General features: G+C 39.5%; 1 protein-coding gene and 1 pseudogene across 1 annotated transcript in view; both read right to left on the reverse strand.

Moving 5' to 3' along the window:
• The window catches only part of RFWD3 (ring finger and WD repeat domain 3), a 33095-nt gene extending 15628 nt beyond the window's left edge, over positions 1 to 17467 (reverse strand). The window contains exons 1-6 of the mRNA XM_012558905.2: positions 17347 to 17467; positions 10690 to 11116; positions 8446 to 8627; positions 5898 to 5989; positions 1470 to 1661; positions 1266 to 1357 (exon numbers count right to left, since the gene is read on the reverse strand). Of these exons, the coding sequence (XP_012414359.1) occupies positions 1266 to 1357; positions 1470 to 1661; positions 5898 to 5989; positions 8446 to 8627; positions 10690 to 11114 (983 nt within the window). The 5' untranslated portion in view covers positions 11115 to 11116; positions 17347 to 17467. The remainder of the gene's footprint in view (positions 1 to 1265; positions 1358 to 1469; positions 1662 to 5897; positions 5990 to 8445; positions 8628 to 10689; positions 11117 to 17346) is intronic.
• Positions 17468 to 22074: 4607 nt separating this feature from the next.
• LOC111822681 (retinoid-binding protein 7 pseudogene) lies at positions 22075 to 22529 on the reverse strand (annotated as a pseudogene).
• Positions 22530 to 22856: the final 327 nt, after the last annotated feature.

Here is a 22856-nt window from a genome sequence, read left to right on the forward strand (position 1 = left end):
ATATATAGCTAGTCAAATATATAATCATTCTTCGGAATGATGAACAACTAATTTAGGAACGTGATTACCTCTGGGGAAAGAGATGGAATTAAGGAGAATTTAGTTCACAGGAAAGCTTTTACTTACTATACCTATAATGATTTATGTCTTTTAAAGAAGACCCAAAGCAAATATGGCAAAATGTTAAGATTTGATAAAGTTAGGTACAAGGTGCTCCTTTTCATCAGTCTCTGTATTTACTGTCATTTTAAAACATTTCCTTTTTCTAAGGAGGCTAAGAAGCAGTGACTGGTCATAGTATTGTAATTAGTGATTTGTTTAATACAATCACCCACTGACAGCCACACCTATGTTTTCCAAGGAAGTTTCCCTCTCTATATATCCACCATTTAAAAATACTACAAATAAATATTAGTTGGAGCAAATGAGGAAAAATAAAATAAGCAGGAGAAAAAAAATCAACCTGTAATCCCACTCCTCAGTGACTAATGGTAGTGTTTTCTTCTTCGAGTTCACACAACTGTAGTCCTACTGTCTACTAACATGCTTTCACACAACAATGTATTATGTGCTCTTCTACAACATCAGTTTTAATGAACATACAGTATTTCATCACAGGGATTCATCACAGTTTACTCAACCAATTAACAATGCTAAATGAAAAGTCTCATAAATTGTTGTACACATCCTCAACCTGAAGTAGAATTACTAGATCAAAGGCTTTTAAAGACTTCTGAAACATTGCCAAAGGGTCTCTCTAAATAGTTGTGCCTGTGGACAGTCTCACCAATAAGGTGAGAGGATCCGAGTCTCTGCACTCTCCCAACAGTGGGTATTTTTAATGTTCTTAAAGCATGTTTTAAGTACTGTTATTAGCAACCTCTCATGGGCTTTCAAAATCCTGGTAATTTCTTACATTGCACTGCATGTGCAAAAGCTTCACTCATAAGTCTTCTGTATAGAGAGCGGTTGTAGGAAGGCTTAAAGACACAAGAATCACAAACAGCAACCTTTAAGTAGAGTGTCAGATCCTCATTTTTAACACTGTATGGAGAGTAAATCATGTAGACCTCTTTCAGAAGACTGACCAGAACATGTATTATAAACCATAATGTGAAACAGACTGTCAATGATACCCAGAGATCCCAAGTCACAGCCCAAGTAAACTTTAACCCCACTAACAGTGATTCCTACCTCCTTTTCTCAGATGTTCCTACAAGGAGTCAAAAGGAAACATTCCAGCTAGGCAGAGACTTGCCACCTACCTTTTCATCCGTTCCTGTTCACTAGTGTCCAAAGCTCTCAGGGTTCGAGTATAGAGGACAACAATGTCACTGTGCTTGGCTTTCTTGTTGCACTAAAAGTAAAGAGTCCAACCGGACACAATTAGTGTGGTTCTGGGAATCCTCCCACCTCCTGACTTAATATGTTGAGTATGAACATGCACAGCCCTTACTTATGGTCCTTACCTGGGGACATTTTCGTGCCTGTCCTCTGAGCCACTTAGAAATACATCTATACCCAAAGAGGTGCCCGCAGCGTAATGCTGAGAGCCGGTGGTCCCCAGCATTGGTCCACTGCTCCAAACATATTGTGCAAGTGTCTCCATCTTCCTCATCCGCAGGCTCAGAAGAGAGAAGAGGGTTGGATTTTTGGGAAGACTGCAACATAGAAACCAAAATACATTCAAATTAGAGAAGATGTAAAGTCAGTCTTGAAGAGGATCTGCAACCCTATCAAATTAACAAAAGTACACACAAATGATAACACAACAGAAAAGGCTACAGAAAAACTATAACACCTAGGAATCACTTGTCATTCTTTCTAGAAGGCAATCTGGCAAAATGTAATAAAAGCCATTAAAAAAAATACTTTTTTGATCTTATGAAATTCTTGACTATTTTTTTCTTCACTCAGATGAAGAAAAGTAGCTATCTGCACAAAGATATCAAAAACAAGCCCCACCCCACAAAAAACAAAAAGCTGGCCAACTACCCAGATAACCAACAAAGGGGAATGTACGTTATACTTGGCTGTCAAGTAGTTATAAAATATTTAGCTTATGTGAATCAATGAGGGGGGAAAAACATAACAGGAAAACAAAGAAAGGATACAAACAGCTTACAGAAAATAAATGATTAACAGGCATCCACTTACAATTAAAGAAATGCAAATTAAAATAAGAGACCATTTTTTCCTCTACTGTTGTTAGCTGCCGTCAAGTTGGCCCCCAACTCACGGATCTCATGCAAAAGGGAATGAAATGCTATTAGACTGGTATAAACTGATGTCTGATGACACCAAGCACTGGTGAGAGTGAGGGAGAAACAAGCATGTTTTATTGTTGGTGCAAGTAGAAACTGACACAAGGCAATGGCATTATCATGTCATTAATTTGGAGGGCAATTTCGCATTATCCATCAAGTTGAATCCATCAGGCACTCCTTGGAAACTCTGTGGGGCAGTTCTACTCTGTCCTATAGAGTTGCTATGAGTCGGAATTGACTTGACGGCAACGGGTTCAACAGGTTATAAAATCTAAAAAATACATATATATTTCCTCTGACAAACAATCTCTCTCCTATAAATATACCCCTGGGATGTAGTCATAAATATTTGCCAAAACAATTCTACAAGGATGTTCACCACAGCATGATTTGTAACAGAAAAAAAAAAAATAAAGAGACAACCACAGTGCATATTACAAGAGAAAGGTTAACTAAAAATTTACTCGTATTAACAACTCGCAGTTGTTAATAAGAACACGGTTACAACTCTACAACCTGTAATACGTAGGGAGAACAAGGTGTAATATAATCCCTTTTGTGTGCACTTTAAACAAGAAAATATATACACATAAATGGACTTATAAGGTACATAAAACTTTTCTACAAGAAAACAATTAAAATCTGGAGACAAATTTTATAACAGCAAGAAGAACATATAAGTGCAAAAAGCTGATGATGTTTTGTGACTGGCAGAATCCACAGCAGGTGTAAACAACTCTACTATTAGGGACAATGGTAGGTTGGTAAGTAGGTGTTATTTTAAAAAACTGTTTATTACACAGCAATCATACTATCTCTGATAGTTTATAAAGTGCATTCGTATCTACTATTTCATCTGACCCTTAACCCTGTTAGGTAGGCAGGACAGGTTTTCCTCACCCCCTCCCTCATTTTTTTTAAACAGAAGAAGCACTCACACAAGTAATAAGTAACTGGGATAGGACTCACACCTGGACCTCCTGCCTACAACACCTGCAACCTTCCCATTTTAGCCTGCAATACTAGTTGCCCTCGAGTTGATTCAGACTCATGGTGACCCATGTGTGTCAGTAGAACTGGTGCTCCATAGGGTTTTCAATGGCTGATTTTTCAGAATTAGATCACCAGGCCTTTCTTCTGAGGTATCTCTAGGTGGACTGGAACCTCCAACCTCTTGGTTAGTATCTGAGCATGTAAACCATTTGTACAACCCAGGGAGACTCCTTTTAGCCTGCACCTTCCTTTTTATCAGAAAATCTAAACCTTTCATTTAAAATGATGTTCACCAAAGCGATCTGCGGATACGATGCAATCCCGATCCAAATTCCAACAGCATTTTTTTAATGAGATGGAGAAACAAATAACCAACTTCATATGAGAAGAGGCCCCAGATAAGTAAAGCATTACTCAAGAAGAAAAACAAAGTGGGAGGCCTCACACTACCTGATTTTAGAACCTATTACACTGCCATGGTAGTCAAAACAGCCTGGAACTGGTACAACAACAGATACATAGACCAATGGAACAGAATTGAGAATCCAGAAGTAAATTCACCCACCTACGTGCAGCTGATATTTGACAATGGCCCAAAGTCTGTTAATTGGGGAAAAGATACTTTCTTTAACAAATGGTGCTGGCATAACTGGATATCCATCTGCAAAAAAATGAAACAAGACCCATACCTCCCACCATGCAAAAAACTATCTCAAAATGGATCAAAGACCTAAATATAAAACCTAAAACAATAAAGATCATGGAAGAAAAAATAGGGACAATGCTAGGAGCCCTAATACATGGCATAAACAGAATACAAACCATAAGTAACAATGCACAAATACCAGACAAGAAACTAGATAGCTGGGAGCTCCTAAAAATCAAACACTCAAGCTCATCAAAAGACTTAACCAAGAGTCAAAAGACAACCTACAGACTGGGAAAAAAATTTTGGCTACAACAAATCCCATCAGTGTCTAATCTCTAACATCTACAAGATACTGCAAAACCTCAACAACAAAAAGACAAATAAACCAATTAAAAAATGGGCAAAGGATATGAACAGGCACTTCGCCAACACTCAGGCAGCTAACAGACACGAGGAAACGCTCATGATCATTAGCCATTAGAGAAATGCAAATCAAAACTACAACGAGATACCATCTCACCCCAACAAGGCTAGCATTAATCCAAAAAACACAAAATAATAAATGTTGGAGAGGTTGTGGAGAGACTGGAACACTTACACAGTTTTGGTGGAAATGTAAAATGGTATAACCACTTTGGAAATCGATTTGGCGCTTTCTTAAAAAGCTAGAAATAGAAGTACCATACGATCCAGCAATTCTGCTCCTTGGACTATATCCTAGAGAAATAAGAGCCATCACACGAATAGATATATGCACACCCATGTTCACTGAAGCACTGTTCACAATAGCAAAAAGATGGAAACAACCTAGGTGCCCATCAATGGATGAATAAACAAATTATGGTATATTCACACAATGGAATACTATGCAATGATAAAGAACAACGATGAATCTGTGAAACATAACGTGGAGGAATCTGGAGGGCATGATGCTGAGTGAATTTGTCAGTTTCAAAGGAACAAATATTGTATAAGACCACTGTTATAAGAACTCAAGAAAAGGTTTAAACACAGAAGAAAACATTCTTTGATGGCTACGAGGGTGGGGAGGGAGGGAAAGGAGTATTCACTAACTAGATAGTAGACAAAAATTATCTTAGGTGAAGGGAAGGACAGCCCACCCTACAGGGGAAGTCAGCACGACTGGACTAAACAAAAGCTAAGAAGTTTCCCAAATACAACCAAACAATTCACGGGACAGAGTAGTAGGGGCAGGGGTCTGGGGACCATGCTTTCAGGGGACATCTAGGTCAACTGGCATAACAAAGTTTTTTTTAACAAAATGTTCTGCATTCCACTTTGGGGAGTGGCATCTGGTGTCTTAAAAGCTAGTGAGCAGCCATCAATTGGTCCCAACCCACCTGGAGTAAAGGAGAATGAAGAACACCATGGAAAATATTAGCCCAAGAGACAGAAAGAGCCACAGAAACCAGAGACTCCATCGGCCTGACACCAGAAGAACTACATGGTGCCCAGCTACCACAATGACTGCCCTGACAGGGAACACAACACAGAGTCCCTTACAAGAGAAAAGTGGGGTGCAGAACTCAAATTCTAGTAAAAAGACCAGACTTAATGGTTTGACTGAGACTGGAGGGACCCCAGAAGACATGGCCCCCAGACTCTCTGTTAGCTCAAAACTAAAACCATTCCCGAGGCCAACCCTTCAGACAAAGATTAGACTGCACTATGGGACAGAAAATGATACTGGTGAAGAGCATGCTTCTTAGCTCTAGTAGATACATTAGACTAAATGGGCAGCTTCTATCCAGAAGCAAGATGAGAAGGCAGAGAAGGTCAGGAGCTCGTTGAATGGACACAAGAAACCCACGGTGGAAAGGAAGAGTATGCTGTCACAGTTTAGGGAGAGCAACTAGGGTCACAAAACAATGTATGTATAAATTTTTGTATGAGAGAATAACTTGAATTGTAAACTTTCACTTAAAGCACAACAATAAAAAAACAAAATAAAATGATGTTCACATTACCTGTTTGGGGAGGACCTCTCCTCCATCAATACATATAACTTCTTGCTCTGCCGAGGTACCTCCTGGGGGTTCTGCCAAGTTATTTCCAGAAACTATAGGATAGGTAAATATATAAAAGAAGACACAGTCAGGTTTGAGAGGCTAGCAGGAGAGAGTTCGACTCACTACAGCTTTTCATTTGTAACTGGCTGTACTGTCACTAAAGGGATGACAATTTTCCCAAGTAGTATCAGTGAATTTATTTGTTTAACTTATTTTGGATATTTTGAAACATACATTAAAAAAAGTAGACAGAATAGTAAAATTAACCCACAAGTACACATCACTCAATTTAAAAAATAACTGACATTTTGCCAATTTTGTTCCAAGCCCCCATTCCCACTGTTTTCTTTTTTGCTGCAATATTTAACAAAACCTAAAAATGGCATTACACTTGTAAAAGTTATATAACACTAATTGACAAATTTTTTACACCAACACTGTAGTATTATAATACCTAGCAAAATTAACAATAATCCTATAAAATCATCTAATACTCAATTCATATTCAAAATCTTCCAGTTGTTTCAAAGACGTTTTTTACAGCGGATTGATTCCAATCAGGATCCAAACAAGGTCTTCATGATGAATTTGGTTGTTACGTCTCCTAAGTTTTTTTCATTCTTGGAGAAATCTGAAAGTTTGTCCTTTGGAACAATCTATATCCTAGATTTGGCTGATTGCTTCCTTGTGGTATTGTTTAACTTGTTCCTCTACCCTCTACATTTCACCTAAACTAGTAGTTAGATCTAGATTTTTGATAAATTTTGTTTCAGTTTGTTGGGTTTTTGGGAAAAGGAGGGGCAGCAAAAATATTTCCTAGGTTGTGTATTTCTTTTTTTAATTTTATTTTATGGTTGTACTTTAAGTGAAAGTTCACAATTCAAGTCAGTCTCATACAAAAATTTATACATACATTGTTATGTGACTCTAATTGCTCTCCCTATACTGTGACAACACACTCCCCCTTTCCACCCCTGATTTCCCGTGTCCAGTCAACCAGCTCCTGAGCCTCTCTGCCTTCTCAGGTGATTCTTATTTTTAGTCAATTTTCTTTTTGATGCTCAAATTGTCCCATCATAGGCCAGTGAGAGCATCTTCAAATGGACTTTTTAAAAAACTTTTTCCGAAGTATAATATATGTACAGAGAAGCTTAATTTTCACAAACTGAACTGTAACCAAAACATTAACAGTCCCCAAGAGTCCCCCTTACACCTCTATGTCCCCTTTATATCTTGGAAGTAGGTTATGGGTTCAAGTGTGTCCCCTAAAGAGACATACAGGTTGAAGTTCTAACCCTCAGTACCTGCAAATGTGACCTCATTTGGAAATAGGTCTTTGCAAATATAATTAAGTTAAAACTGAAATCATTAGGGTGGGTCCTAATCTGACTGGCATCCCTATAAAGAGGAAAAGAACACAGACACACAGAGAGAATGTCATGTGACAATGGAAGCAGAAATTAGAGTAATGCATCTACAAGTCAAGAAACACCAAGGATTGCTGGCAACACCAGAAGCTAAGAGAAAGGTACGGAACAAATTCTCTTCTAGAGCCGTCAAAGAAGAGCATGGCCCCGATTTTGAACTTCTAGCATCCAGACTGTGAGACAATAAATTTCTGTTGCTTTAAGCCATCCAGTTTGTGGTCATTTGTTATAGCAGCTCTAAGAAACTAATATGGGGCAGCAGGGGGTGGGGGTGGGGCGTGACCCCCCCCCACCTCACCAAGGGAAACTACCATACTAAATACTAACACCACAGATTAATTTTGTCTGTTTTTGTGCTTCATATAAATGGAATCTCAGTTATATCCTCTTTCGCGTCTGCTACTTTTGCTTTATAGGAATCGTGGCGGCACAGTGGTTAAAGCACTCAGCTGCTAACCAAACGGTTAGCAGTTCAAACCCACCAGGCACTCCAAGAGAGAAAGACGTGGCAGTCTGCGTCCATAAAGATTACAGCCTTGGAAATCCTATGGGGCGGTTCTACTCTGTCTGTACGGTCGCTATGAGTCAGAATCGACTTGACAGCAGTAAGTTTTACTTTTGCTTTACATTATGTTTTTCAGGTTCTTCCATACTAATGTGTGGAGCTGTAGGCCATTCATTCTCATTGATGTACAGTATTTCATTGTGTGAATATACCACAATTACTTATCTATTCTATTATTGATGGGTATTTCGATAGTTTTCAGTTTTTTTGCTATTACAAACAGTGCTGATATATTCTTATTCATGTCTTTGGTGAACACATATACTCATTTAATTGGCTACATACCCAGAAGTGGAATTGCTGGGTAACAGGTTATACGTATATTGAGTTTTAAAAGATAATACCAAAGTATGAGTCAGATCAAATTCTTTCTACACAACTATGGTTAGGAAAAGCTCTACACTATAAAACAGGAAACTATAACATTTGTGGGAGAAAAAGGAAAATATCAAAGCACAAATTAGAGTTTCTAGCTGTCTAGATATTAGTCTTACGCCAAACCTGGATAAAATACCTTCCAAAATAACAGCTCCAGGTTCCTCTTCATCCTCTGCAGAGCTGTCACTGTCAGAATTGGAACTACTTGACACTTGCAAGTCTTCAGAGACAGGATTCCTAGTTTCTGGATAAGGGTCAGCTGACAAGTGAGGCTGGGTCCTGCTCACTTGAAAGAAAGCATCCAAAGATGCTCTTGATCTATGCATCCAGAAAAACAAAAGAATCAGAGTACAACAGACCATCATCTTAAGAATAACCCACAGTAATACGAAGGTTAATCCTAGTCATATCAATTTCCAGGCTGCTCAATGCTGCCTTTGAAAGGTGAAGCAGAAATAGCAGGTTCAGGCCTAGATTTTCTCTTTTCCACTTAATCATGATTTCATTATCCCACACTGGAGCTTGGTCCTTCTGCTAAGAGCTAATTCTAATTTACTGGCTTTTGATCATGTGTCACTATCTTTTACAGAACACGACTCAGCAATTTGTCTTTGAGGGGTTGAAAAGGGAGGGTAGTCACATAAACACTGAATGAATTCACATTCTACTTTTCACAAGGCTTCTCTAAACCTAGCCTGCCCAACTTGCAGAGTCTACAGCGCTACCAAATGATGTGTAGTGAACAATGGATCTTGGGTGACTGTGGGGGGACTTATAAACTAAGAAATACTTTCTGGTGTAGATGGTACACGTGATCTAAGGAGCCAACCTCTACAGAAACTGCTGCCAACAAAACATCACCTCCAAAAGGTCTGCCTTCCTAGTTTTCAAAACATATCAGTGTAGCATATCCTCTCAATAATCTGTGAAGGAAATCGGCACTAGGACTATAACCAGAGCTCAACTTTCATAATTCCCAGCGTGACACTACCAGCTGAGATCTTTCAACAAACAGATGTAGAGATGGAAGTGCTCACTTGTCTATGCCAAGAAATTAGCACGACAGCTACTTGGCCAACCGACTGGAAGAGATCCATATTTATGCCTATTCCCAAAAAAGGTGATCCAACCAAATGCGGGAATTATCAAACAATATCATTAATATCACACCCAAGTAAAATTTTGCTGACGATCCCTGAAAAGCAACTACAGTAGTATATCGACAGGGAACTGCCAGAAATTCAAGCCGGATAGAAGAGGATGTGGAACGAGGGATATCACTGCTGATGTCAGATGGATCCTGGCTGAAAGCAGAGAATACGATAAACATGTTTACCTGTGTTTTATTAACTATGCAAAGGCATTTGACTGTGTGGATCATAACAAATTATGGATAACATTGTGAACAATGGGAATTCCAGAACACTTAATTGTGCTCATGAAGAACCTCTTCATAGATCAAGAGGCAGTTGTTAGAACAAGGGAATACTGCGTTGGTTTAAAGTCAGGAAAGGTATGTGTCAGGGTTGTATGCTTTGACCATACTTATTCAACCTGTATGCTGAGCAAATAATCCGAGAAACTGGACTACATGAAGAACAAGGCATCAGGATCGGAAGACTCATTAACAACCTGCATTATGCAGATGACACAGCCTTGCTTGCTGAAAGTGAAGCGCTTACTGATGAAGATCAAAGACCACAGCCTAAAATGTGGATTACACCGCAAAATAAAGAAAACAAAAATTCTCACAACTGGACCAATAAGCAACATCATGATGAACGGAGAAAAGAAGGAAGTTGTCAAGGATTTCATTTTACTTGGATCCACGATCAAAGCCCATGGAAGGGGCAGTCAAGAAATCAAACGACGCATTGCACTGGGCAAATCTGCTGCAAAAGACCTCTTTAAAGTGTTAAAAAGCAAAAATGTCACCTTGAAGACTAAGGTGCACCTGACCCAAGTCATGGTGTTTTCAATCGCCTCATATGCATGTGAAAGCTGGAAAATGAATAAGGAAGATTGAATCGACTCCTTTGAATTGTGGTGTTGGCGAAGAATATCGAATATACCATGGACTGCCAAAAGAAAGAACAAATCTGTCTTGCAAGAAGTACAACCAGAACACTCCTTAGAAGGATGGAGAGACTACATCTCACATACTCTGGACATGTTATCAGGAGGGATCAGTTCCTGGAGAAGGATATCATACTTGGTAAGCAAGAGGGTCGGCGAAAAAGAGGAAGACCTTCAATGAGATAGACTGACACAGTGTCTGCAACAACAGGACTGTGAGGATGGCGCAGGACTGGGCAGTGTTTCATTCTGCTGTACATAGGGCCCGACTCAAAGGCACCTAACGACAACAATATATATTTACCTGGCACTGTCTGTCCTCTGAGACCCTCCAGGCCTTGCCCTGTGTGGTGCAGAACCCCTCCTCCTCCTTACTCTCACCGGCCCCACACTATGGTTTGAAGCTGGAGGTCTCAGGAATTCCAGCATGCCATGAAGCCTCTGCAGCCCACTGATGAAGGTGTTCACTGACTCTAGTGAAGACACGTGGACGGTGGGGTTAGCACCAGATCCCCGCCTATCTTCCTCTGAAGTTCCTGGATCGATGTTCTCCACACTCTCTTCTCCCGAGAGCTCCACTTCCTCTGTCAGGTCAATGGACACCTGCGGCGCAGGCTGGAGCAGAGGCAGTCCTGCTTGGCTGCTGACCACGTCAGCAGGAGGAGGCTCTTCTGCAGCATGATGATCTGACTGTACCTGCACATCATAGTCCATTGCTTCATGAGCCATCACTAGGGAAGCAATATTTGCAGAAAGTATTAGTAAAATAGCTAAAAGCATGTCACGTAGCTGATATAATCATATCTAGTATAAGAAAAGGAGCCCTAGTGGCACAATGGCTAGTGCTTGGCTGTTAACCAAAAGGTTGGCAGTCTGAACTCACCTACAGGCTCCACGGACGAAAGATGTGGTGATCTGCTCCCATAAAGACTACAGCCTAGAAAACCCTATGGGGCAGTTCTACTCTATCACATGGGGTCACTATGAGTCAGAATCAATTCAACAGCACCTAACGCAACAGTCTTTCAGAATTTCTGTTTAAGATCATTCTTGGCAAAGCTGAAAAGCTTAAAGAGAAGACTTAACTTATTTGAGTGAGAAGAGTATTGGTAATAATAGACTTTTGCTCCATAACAAGCACTTATAACTACTTTTCCAGTTCACCCTTTGAAAGTATGAAGTCACGTGATCATAAAATCTTCTAAAATAGAAAAGACCTACAAAATAAAAGTGGTGAACTATTGGAATCTCCAAAAAACAAATGCATATGATGCTGTATTTCATTATAGTAATATTCATCTTGCACATCACCAAAAGTTAAAAACTGACGCCATTTTTACACTTGCAAAATTAGCTCATTTACTAACTTAAAATAGAAATTTACCTAATTTCTCCAAAATGGCTGAGCAATCTTTCTTTATTCCATGCCTTTCATTATTTTTGTTTCCCGTCTCTATTCTATTACACTGGCTCACTGGACAAAGATTTATTAAGTGCCTATTATGTAGCCAGGCATCCCACAGAGGCAAAGACAGACAGATAAGACCCTATGTAACTGAGTTTATATTCTAGAAAGTGGGAGAAAGCCAATAAACAAATAAACAAGCAAATTATAGACTGTTGATAGTTTGGTTTTGGAGGCGGGGGCAAGAACACCACTTTAGATACAGAAGTGAGGGAAGGCCTCTCTGAAGGATTAAAAGAAGCTAGCCACTGAAGAGCTGGGGAAGTTTCAGATGGAAGAAACCAGTGCACAGATACTTGGTGAGTATAAGCTTGGTGCATTTGAGAAACTGAGGCAGACCAGTTTAACAAGCATAGTGAGGAACAAGAGGCAGTATGAGATGAAGTTGGTGAGGCAGGACACTATCATTAAAGGTCTCATGAGCTTTGGTAAGGAGTTTCTTCTGTGTCAAGAATGGACTGCAGGGGAGTAAGAGTGCAAACAAGGTGACCTGTTAGGAGGCTACTGTGGGAGTCCAGACTAGTGGTCACAGAGACTTGGACAAGAGTGGTAGCAGCAGCAGTGATGGAAAAGTAGATAGCTTTGGCATAACTGGATACCCATTTGCAAAAAAATGAAATAGGATCCATACCTCAACCATTCACAAAAACTAACTCAAAATGGATCAAAGACCTAAATATAAAATCTAAAACGATAAAGATCATGAAAGAAAAAATACGGACAACGCTAGGAGCCCTAATACATGGCATAAACAGAATACAAACAATAAGCATAAGTAACAATGCACAAACACTAGAAGAGAAACTAGATAACCGGGAGCTCCTAAAAATCAAACACTTATGCTCATCAAAAGACTTCATCAAAAGGGTAAAAAGACGGCCTACAGACTGGGAAAAAATTTTTGGCTATGACAAATCCGATCAGCATCTAATGTCTACAACCTACAAGGTACTGCAAAACCTCAACAACAGAAAGACAAATAACCCAATTAAAAAATGGGCAAAGGATATGAACAGGCACTTTGCCAAAGAAGACATTCAGGCGGCTAACAGACACATGAGGAAATGCTCATGATCATTAGCCATTAGAGAAATGCAAATTAAAACTACAGTGAGGTACCATCTCACCCCAACAAGGCTAGCATTAATCCAAAAACCACAAAATCATAAATGTTGGAGAGGCTGTGGAGAAACTGGAACACTTATACACTGTTGGTGGGAATGTAAAATGGTACAACCACTTTGGAAATCGATTTGGCACTTCCTTAAAAAGCTACAAATAGAAGTACCATACGATCCAGCAATCCTGCTCCTTGGAATATATCCTAGAGAAATAAGAGCTGTCACACGAATAGATACATACACACTCACTTTCATTGCAGCACTGTTCATGATAGCAAAAAGATGGAACAACCGAGGTGCCCATCAACGGATTAACAGATAAACAAATTATGGTACATTCACACAATGGAATACTATGCAACGATAAAGAACAAGGATGAATCCGTGAAACGTAACGTGGAGGAATCTGGAAGGCATTATGTTGAGTGAATTTAGTCAGTCGCAAAATGACAAGTATTGTATAAGACCACTATTATAAGAACTCTCAAGGAAAGGTTTAAATACAGAAGAAAACATTCTTTGATGGTTAGGAGAGTGGGGAAGAGGGAGGTGGTATTCACTAACTAGATAGTAGACAAAAATTATCCTAGGTGAAGGGAAGGACAACACACACTACAGCGGAAGTCATCACAACCGGACTAAATCAAAAGCTAAGAAGTTTCCTGAATACAACCAAACACTTCAAGGGACAGGGTAGCAGGGTCAGGGGTCTGGGGACCATGCTTTCAGGGGACATCTAGGTCAACTGGCATAACAAAGTTTAAGAAAATGTTCTGCATCCTATCTGGTGAGTGGCGTCTGGGGTCTTAAAAGCTAGTGAGCAGCCATCTAAGATGCATCAATTAGCCCCAACCCACCTGGAGTAAAGGAGAATGAAGAACACCAAAGACACAAGGAAAGTATTAGCCCAAGAGACAGAAAAGGCCACATATACCAGAGACTTCATCAGCCTGAGACCAGAAGAACTAGATGGTGCCTGGCTACCACCAATGACCACCCTAACAAGGAACACAACAGAGTCCCTGACAGAGCAGGAGAAAAGTGGGCTGCAGAACTCAAATTCTAGTAAAAAGACCAGACTTAACGGTTTGACTGAGACTGGAGGGACCCCGGAAGACATGGCCCCCAGACTCTCTGTTAGCTCAAAACTAAAACCATTCCTGAGGCCAACTCTTCAGACAAAGATTAGACTGGACTATGGGACATAAAATGATACTCGTGAAGAGTGTGCTTCTCAGCTCCTGTCCGGAGGTAAGATGAAAAGGCAGAGAGGGTCAGGAGCTGGTTGAATGGACATGGGAAATCCGGGGTAGAAAGGAGGAGTGTGCTGTCACAGTATAGGGAGAGAGACTAGGGTCACGTAACAAAGTGCATATAAATTTTTGTATGCGAGACTAACTTGAATTGTAAGCTTTCACTTAAAGCAAAACAATAAAAAAAAGAAAGAAAGAAAAGTAAATAGCTTTAAGAATCCTTAGCAATTATGTTACTTAAAATTTTAGGAGTATACTATACCACCTACCAAGAGACAGAGACAGAAAAGAGAGTAGGACTAAAACTGGAGACACTAACATTAAAAGGACAATAGCTACAGGAAGAGAAGCCATTTAGAAAGACTCATTGTGGATGAAGTAGGAGGAAACCTGGGAGTGTGGCGTCTGGGAAGATAATGTTTCAAGAAGGGAATGGTAAAGTATGTTAAGTGCTACTGAGGGGAAGAATGGCCCTAGAGCAGCTCCTGTCCAGAGATGAGATGAGAAGGCAGAGAGGGTCAGAAGCTGGTTGAATGGACACAGGAAATCAGGAGTAAAGGAGGACAGTGCTGTCACAGTATAGAGAGAGCAATTAGGGTCACGCAACAAAGTGCATATACATTTTTGTATGAGACTAACTTGAAGTGTAAACTTTCACTTAAAGTACAACAATAAAATTAAACTAAGTTAAAACAAAGAATGGCCCTAGATTTAGCAATATGAAGATAATAAATAACCTAGAAAAGAGCAGTTTCTCTGAAGTGATGGGGTCAAAGACCAGACTGGAATGGGTGGAGTAGAGGAATTTCGGTAAATGTAATGGATGAAGCACATTTATCCCTCTCTCTCCCATGAACGTGACTAAAAAAATAAACATTGTTTTTAGAGAAACAGACCAGTTCCCCTCCCAACAAAAAATCTATAAATACCAACAGCAGTGAATCCAAGAAAATGGGTGTGTCTCTGTCCATATACTTTACAGTAAAGCACACCAGTTAATAAACCTCACCCACAAATACAGAGCTTCCAATCAGCTTTTTTGAGAACTCTCATTAAAAATGAACAAACAGCCAAGCATCAACTCACATTTGAGGAAAGCCTCCAACATCAAAGAGACCAAAGTAAACAAACAGAAGAAACTTGGTGGGGGGGAGGGTATTCCAAATTAACAAACCAAACAGATTTTATGGGTACAGATGCTGTACCTGTAAAGCAACAAGAGAATGTTAGGGAAAAAAAAAGACAAACCAGACAACAACAAAAAGCTCGTGGAAATAAAAAAATATGACAGCCAAAATAAAAGATGTTAATGGAAGGACTGGAAGACAAAATTGAGGAACGTTCCCAGAAAGTAGAATAAAAAGGCTGCTGCATAAAAGCATAATAAAATTAGAAAATCAAGCCAGGATATCCAGTAGCTGATTAACCAGAGTCCCAGAAAGAATTCAGGAAATGGAGGGGAAGAAAATAAACAAAAACCTCTGGTCAAGTTGGAACCATACATAAACTGTCTCTTTTTTGCAACTAAAAACCCTAACCGAAAATCATTTCAAATAGAAAAAAAGCAGTTTGCAGACGAATTCTCTATGATTCCATTTTTAGGACATTTAAAAACAGGTAAAATCATACTATCTGGATTTATAAATACAAGGTCTGATTCATCACTATATATCATTCCATAGCATAAAGTATATAAAAACACAACAATCCAGTTAGCAGGTGCTAAATACCTATTGAATTATCCACCACAGCTCAAAACAAAAAATTAAAAAACACCAGATGCTATTTACTGTATCACTAAAACTTCTGTAGTTACAGCCCTACAGAAGAATCTAGCAATTTAAATACACTATCCAAGAAAGGAATTACACTCTTTCAAAATCTCACCAATAAATTCTTCACTACTTCTCTGGAATGATGTTAACTTAAAGCCTTTAATATGTGCTTTTAGGGTACAACTACAGTCTCCCTGAAGTATGTTTCACAACACAAGGCAAGTGGTCCAGGCTATTTCTAGATGTACCCCTACATACATAAAGCAAATCAATCTTCTTGAAAACAAAGGGGAGGAGTGGACCACTCCCCCGCCTCCCAAAAAAAAGCAGTCGAGAGAGTCACACTATTCACCACGGTTAACTACTAGCCACATGCGGCAATTTAGATTTGAATTAAATAAAATCAATAATTAAGTTCCTTAGTCACACTAGTCACATTTAAGCGCTCATGTGTCTAGTGGCTACCACACTGAACAACGCAGACATAGAACATTTCCATCAACGCAGAAAGTTCTATGGAACATCGCTGTTCTGGAGCACAGCTTCCCAATACAGGGCGGGGAGCTATTTATCCTTTCAGCCCTTGGACTACCCAGGGGTGCCTAGAGCAAGACACTGTGAGCTGGTCACCCCAAGCCTCAGGCAGTCTTGTCTTCAGAACGCCACATAATGCTATGTTCTATGTGTTCCATGCAAGTTCAGGTTTAAAACGTTAACCTCCTACTCATCATCTTAGAGCTTACGAAGCTCGGTGACTCAGATTTCAGTCAATGACCACAACAAGCGAGGGTGAAGGCCCCCAATTAGCAAGATAAGAGCAGGCGGAGGGGTGGCAAGAGGATCTCTGTTCAAATCCGTGCTCTGGGGCTTTCTACCCGTGGGCCCTTAAGCAGGTTTCCTAAGCTCTCAGTTCAACTTGTTCATCTGCAAAATAGGAATAATAAAAGTATTTACATCACAGTTGCTTTACGTAAAATTAGGTAACATTTAAACTTATAAGTTGCTCCGTGACTTGAGAGCCATTATTAGTAGATAAAAGAGTCTGAGGCCCTGCTGCAGGGTACTCGGCTCCTTCCGGGATCGCCCCAAGTTCCAGCCTTCGCCGCGCCCCCCACCCAATCTCACGTGCCTTCCCAGCAATCCCGAAAGAGCTGGCGTTCGGGCGCCTCAGCCCCGACAGTTGGGGCCGCGCAAGGTGGTCGAACCTTCTAGGGCCGCCGGGTTCCATGCCCGCCAGCAGCCCACTTCGTGGGGCGGTTCTAGGCCCCGTCGCCAGGGGCCAAGCCCAGGGAAGTTATCCAGGAGCCAGAAGCCCCAGGTCAGCGGAGAGGCAAACGCCCACCTCACCTGAAGCCGGAAGGACGCGGTCGATGTCGCGAGCCCGCCGCAGATGCAGTCGTTACTTTGGTAGAAGTCGGAACGCAAAGGTCCCAACCGCCACTCCCAAAGCAGCTTAATCTCCCCGCCTGAGCCGCGGGGCCGGCCTGCTCCTATTGGTCAGAAGCCATCAGCCAGTAGCCAATACCCTCTCTTCTTCTTCCATTGGTCACCGATGAGTGAAAGAGAGGCACTCTCATTGGCTGGGCCTTCGTAAACCTATTGGGCGGAACCATGCTTAAGGAAGCCTCGTACAATTGGTAGAAATCTATGTCAGTCACGTCGCGTCCAGCCCGCAAAAAGAAGAGAGGAAAGTTTTTGCCGCCCTTTTTTTGAACTCTTGGCGGGAGAAAGTTATGAGAAAAAACTTTCTGGGCCTATTGTGGAATACAGATGAAAATATTAAAACTATAGCTTCTGCTTCTTCTTCCCAACACGTTAGTGAAGGAGTTATTTTTATCCAAAGCACAGTAGCTAGTTGAATAATTTCAAAATATTGGCCTCGGAATTCCGAAACCTCTAATAGGGGTGGGACAGTCACCGATACCTGAATGGGGTTGCAGAGCTCATGCAAAAGAACTTGCCTACACGATCTTAAGCCATTGCAATGGATTGCCTGCTACTAAACAAAGGTCACATCATTTAACAGCAAACATTTTTCACACATGTTGCTCGCTGGATGCATGACGAAATCTCACTTTCAGAAGGAAGACCTAAAAACCTAAACCTCGGGCACCAGCTGCACAGTGCCAGAATCTTCTTTACTCAGCTGCCAAGTTTCAGTGGGATTGATAGCAGAGGAGAGCATGAATAATCCAAACTCATCCACCACCGAAATACTGACTTTTCAACCCCTAGAGTATGGCCCCCGGACACCCTTTTAGCTCAGTACTGAAGTCACTCCCGAGGTTCACTCCTCAGCCAAAGAGTAGACAGGCCCATAAAACAAAACGAGACTAAATGGGCACACCAGCTCAGGGGCAAGGACGAGAAGGCAGAAGGGGACAGGAAAGCTGGTAATGGGGAACCCAAGGTGGAGAAGGGGAGAGTGTTGACACGTCGTGGGGTTGGCAACCAATGTCATAAAACAATATGTGTATTGTTTAATGAGAAACTAATTTTCTCTGTAAACCTTCATCTAAGGTACAATAAAAAAAGAAATACTGACTTTTCAATATTTTCCTTCTGGTCACCAAAGTGTGTAATAACGTTTGTATGTTTTCCTTTTCCTGCCATCTAAGGGAGCTGCTGCTGATCTATGGAATGACTAATATGAAGAGAAATGAGTTTTCTTTTATAAACAAACACAGATATATTATGAAGTAAAATGGAGAAAGTTTTGAGTGATTCTCACTTATTATATAAATACTACGTGTTAAATGAAGCCCTGGTGGCGCAGTGGTTAAGAGCTCTGCTGCTAACCAAAAGGTCAGCAGTTTGAATCCACCAGCCATTCCTTGGAAACCCTATGAGGCAGTTCTTCTCTGTCCTGTAGGGTTGCTGTGAGTTAGAATCAACTCAAGGGTAATGGATTTGGTTTGGTTTGGGCATGTTCAAGGCAGAAAAATTAGACAATGCAGGGAAGTACAGCAGACCTGTGCTAGCAAAAAAAAAAAAATTCTAAAATAAGTTTTTGGGTTGAAAGAAATTATGCCGGATGAAACTTCAGAAAGCAATGAATAGCACCAGAAATGGTAAATATATGGCTAACTATAAGAGATTAATTTTTTCTTTTGATTTCTTTAAAATAAACATGACTCCTTAAAGCTAAGATTATAGCATCATATTGTGGGGTTTATAATGCATGTAATGTAATATGCATGACAATTATAGTATAAAAGATAGGAAGGTAAATGGACCCATATGGTTTAAAGACATTTACATTTTATGTGAAATGGCACAATATTATTTCTAAGTAGACTATGAAAAGAATGTGTATTGTAATCCCTAGAACAACCACTAGAAATACAATGTAAAGAGGTATACATAAAAAGTCAGTAGATAAACTAATGTGAAATTCTGAAAAAATATTTAATAAACCACAAAAGGAGGTGGGAAGGGAGGAACAAAGAAACAAAAAATAGATGAATAAAACAAATCAAATAGTAAAATGGTGCACTTAAATCCAACTAATATCAATAATGGTACACTTAAATCCAACTAATATCAATAATGGTGAGATACTGAATGCTTTTCCTCTAAGATCAGAAACGACAAAGATGTGAACGCTCATTACTTATATGTAATATTGAACTGGAGGTTCTGGGCAGTGGAATAAAGCAAGGAAAAAAAGCACAAAGATAAAAAAGAAAAAAGCAAAAGTATCTCTATTCACAGATGACATTGTTAATGTAGAAAATCCAACTCAAAAATCAAAAACCAAACTCGTTCCTGTCGAATCAATTCCAAAAAAACATTATTAGAATAAATAAGTGAATTTAGCAAGGTGGTAGGAAACAAGGTCAAGATACACAAATCAGTTTTGTTTTAATATATTAGTGGCAAACAACTGGAAAAGGTTACAATAGATTCAAAAACCATACAATACTTATGAATAAATACAGTAGAAGACGCACAAGACCCCTTCACTAAAAATGACAAAACATTGCTGAGAGAAATTAAAGAGGAACTAAATAAACGGGGAGCTATGTCAAGTTCATGGGTTGGAAACTCAATACTGCTCATATATCCCAAATTGATTAATGCAATCTCAGCAGATTTTTTTGTGTAGAAATTGTCAAGTTTATTCCAAAATTCATCTGGAAGTGCAAGGCCCTAAAATAGCCAAAACAAACTTGAAAAAGAAGAGCAAAGTTGTAGCACCAACACTTCCTGATTTCGAGATTTATTATAAAACTATAGTAATCAAGACAACATGGTACTGGAATGAAAATAGACAAGCAGATCAATGAAAGATCAAGCAAAGAGAACAGAGAGTTCAGAAATAGACTCACACATTTATGAACAATTGATTTTCCACAAAAATAGAAAAGCAGTGCAAGCAGAGAAACGATAGCCTTTTCAACAACAGCAACAAAAAGTGAACTTCAATCCACTCCTTGCTCCTTATACAAAAATTAACTCAAAATAGATGATAGACCTTAGTTAGGCAAAAATTTTGTAGATACGACCCTAAAAAGCACAATTCATAAAAGCAAAAACTGATAAATTAGACTTCATCAAAATTTAAAACTTCTGCTCTTCAAAAGACACTGTTAAAAGAATGAAAAGGCAAGCTGCAGACGGGTAGAAAATATTTGCAAATCACATATTTAATAAAGGACTTATATCCAGACTATATAAAGAACTTTTAAACTCAGTAATAGGTAAGAAACAACCCAATTTAAAATATAAGCAAAAGATTTGAACAGATACTTCACCAAAGAAGATATGCAAATGGAAAATTAAATGAAAAGATGCTCAACATCATTAGTTTCCTTAAAGCCTCAATGAGATACCATTTACTACATACCTATTAGAATGGCAAAATTAAAAAAAAAAAAAAAAAAAAACTGACCATACCAATTATTGGCCAGGATGTTGAGGAACTGGAACTCTCATATACTGCTAATGGAAATGTAAAATGTAAAAATTTCCACTTTGGAAAACAGCTTGTTTCTTAAAAAGTTAAACATACACCTGCCATATGACCCAAGCATTCATCTCTAGGTATTTACCCAAGAGAAATGAAAGCATATGTTTATACAAAGACTTGTATATGAAAGTTCATAGCAGCCTTATTTATAATAGTAAAAAACTGGAAACAACTCAAATATCCAACGACAGGCAAATAGATAAATAATGCTATATCCGTACAATGGAATAGTACTCAACAATAAAAGGAATGAATTATTGATACATGCAACTATATGGATGAGTCTCAAAATAATTATACTGAGTGAAAAAAGCCAAACTAATAAGAGCATGCACCATATAATTTCATTTACACAAAATTCTAAATTGCAAGCTAATCTATAGTGATGGAAGTCAGATCAGTTGGTTGCTGGGGGTGAGAGAGAGAGAATGGGAAGAAGTGATAATGAAGGGGCATGAGGAAACTGGGAGTTGATGGATATGTTCATTATCTTGATTGTGGAGATGGTTTCATGGGTTTATGCACATATCAAAACTTACCAAACTGCATGCTTTAAATATGTGTAGTTTATTGTGTGTCAATTATACCTAAAAAATGCAGTTAAAAAATCTGAATAATGGAGCAGGAGTGAGGAAAGGGATTGATTGGACAGGACATAATGGAGATTTCTGGCATGATGGTAAGGGTCATTATTTTGGCAGGAGTTTGGATTACTCATGTATATGCATTTGTCAAAACTCACTGAATTGTATAGGATTTATGCATTTCATTATATGGAAAATTTACCTCCCCAACCCCAAAAAGAGCCATAAATAGTGGACTCAAGTTAATGATATATATGATGAAGTATTTAGGGATAAAGTGTACCGATGCCTGCGATTTTCTCTCTTTTCTTTTCTTTTCTTTTTTTTTTGTCATTTGTGCAGTTTTATTGGAGCTGAACAGTTTTCCCCTCAATCCATATGGCTTCTGGTACAGGCTGTGTGACATCTTTTAGACCACAATGCGCCATCACAATACCGGAGGGATTAACGTCTGTTCACCCTGGAATATAATTTAGCATTAAGCTGCAGACACAAGTGGGCTCTGTTATCAGGTACCAATCAGGCTCTCTGGAAAGTCTGTACACTTGGCCGTCACAGAACATTTCCAGGTGGAGGTCATCCCCTTGGATCCAATGAGTCTGTCATTGTTCCAATAACTAAACTGTTGCATCTTCTGTTACCTAGGCCTTTATTTATCTTCTTCAAATTCTTCTCAATTTTTAAATTTAATAAAGTAGTTTCTTAGGCTGCTGTATGTGTGGATGATAAAAGAATACCTATTTGTTTAATCGCTTTCTGTGGCTTCAGCAACTTGGCTAACTTATGAGTAGCAAAATCAATACCAAAGGCCAGCATGTAGCTCTTGAAATTGTCACTGCTGAGCAGGTTACAGGTGCTGTTGAGGTCAGAGTGCATGGCAGGGTCTTGAGGCAAATGTGGGCTTGGCAGTGTGATTTTCTTTTAAATACATAAAAAATTAGGATGGGTTGATGGATAGAAAGAGGCATGAATAGGTGGATAGGTGTGTGATAAAACAAACATAGTAAAATTTTAGTTGTAGAATTTAGGTGGTGGGTATATGGGCACTAAGAGAGCCCTGGTGGCACAGTGGCTAAAGCATTCAGCTGCTAAGTGAAATGGTGGTGGTTCGAACCTATCAGCTGCTCCACGGTACGAAGATGTGGCAGCCTGCTTCTGTAGATTTACAGCCTTGGAAACTCTACGGGGCAGTTCTACTCTGTCCTATAGGGTCGCTATGAGTCGGAATCGACTCGACGGTAGCAGGTTTTTATATAAGCACTGAGAGCACAATCACCTCTATCAACGTTTCATAAATAAAT

The sequence above is a fragment of the Trichechus manatus genome, unplaced genomic scaffold (genome assembly GCF_000243295.1).
Source record: "Trichechus manatus latirostris isolate Lorelei unplaced genomic scaffold, TriManLat1.0 scaffold00194, whole genome shotgun sequence".
In the NCBI taxonomy this organism is placed as follows: domain Eukaryota; kingdom Metazoa; phylum Chordata; class Mammalia; order Sirenia; family Trichechidae; genus Trichechus; species Trichechus manatus.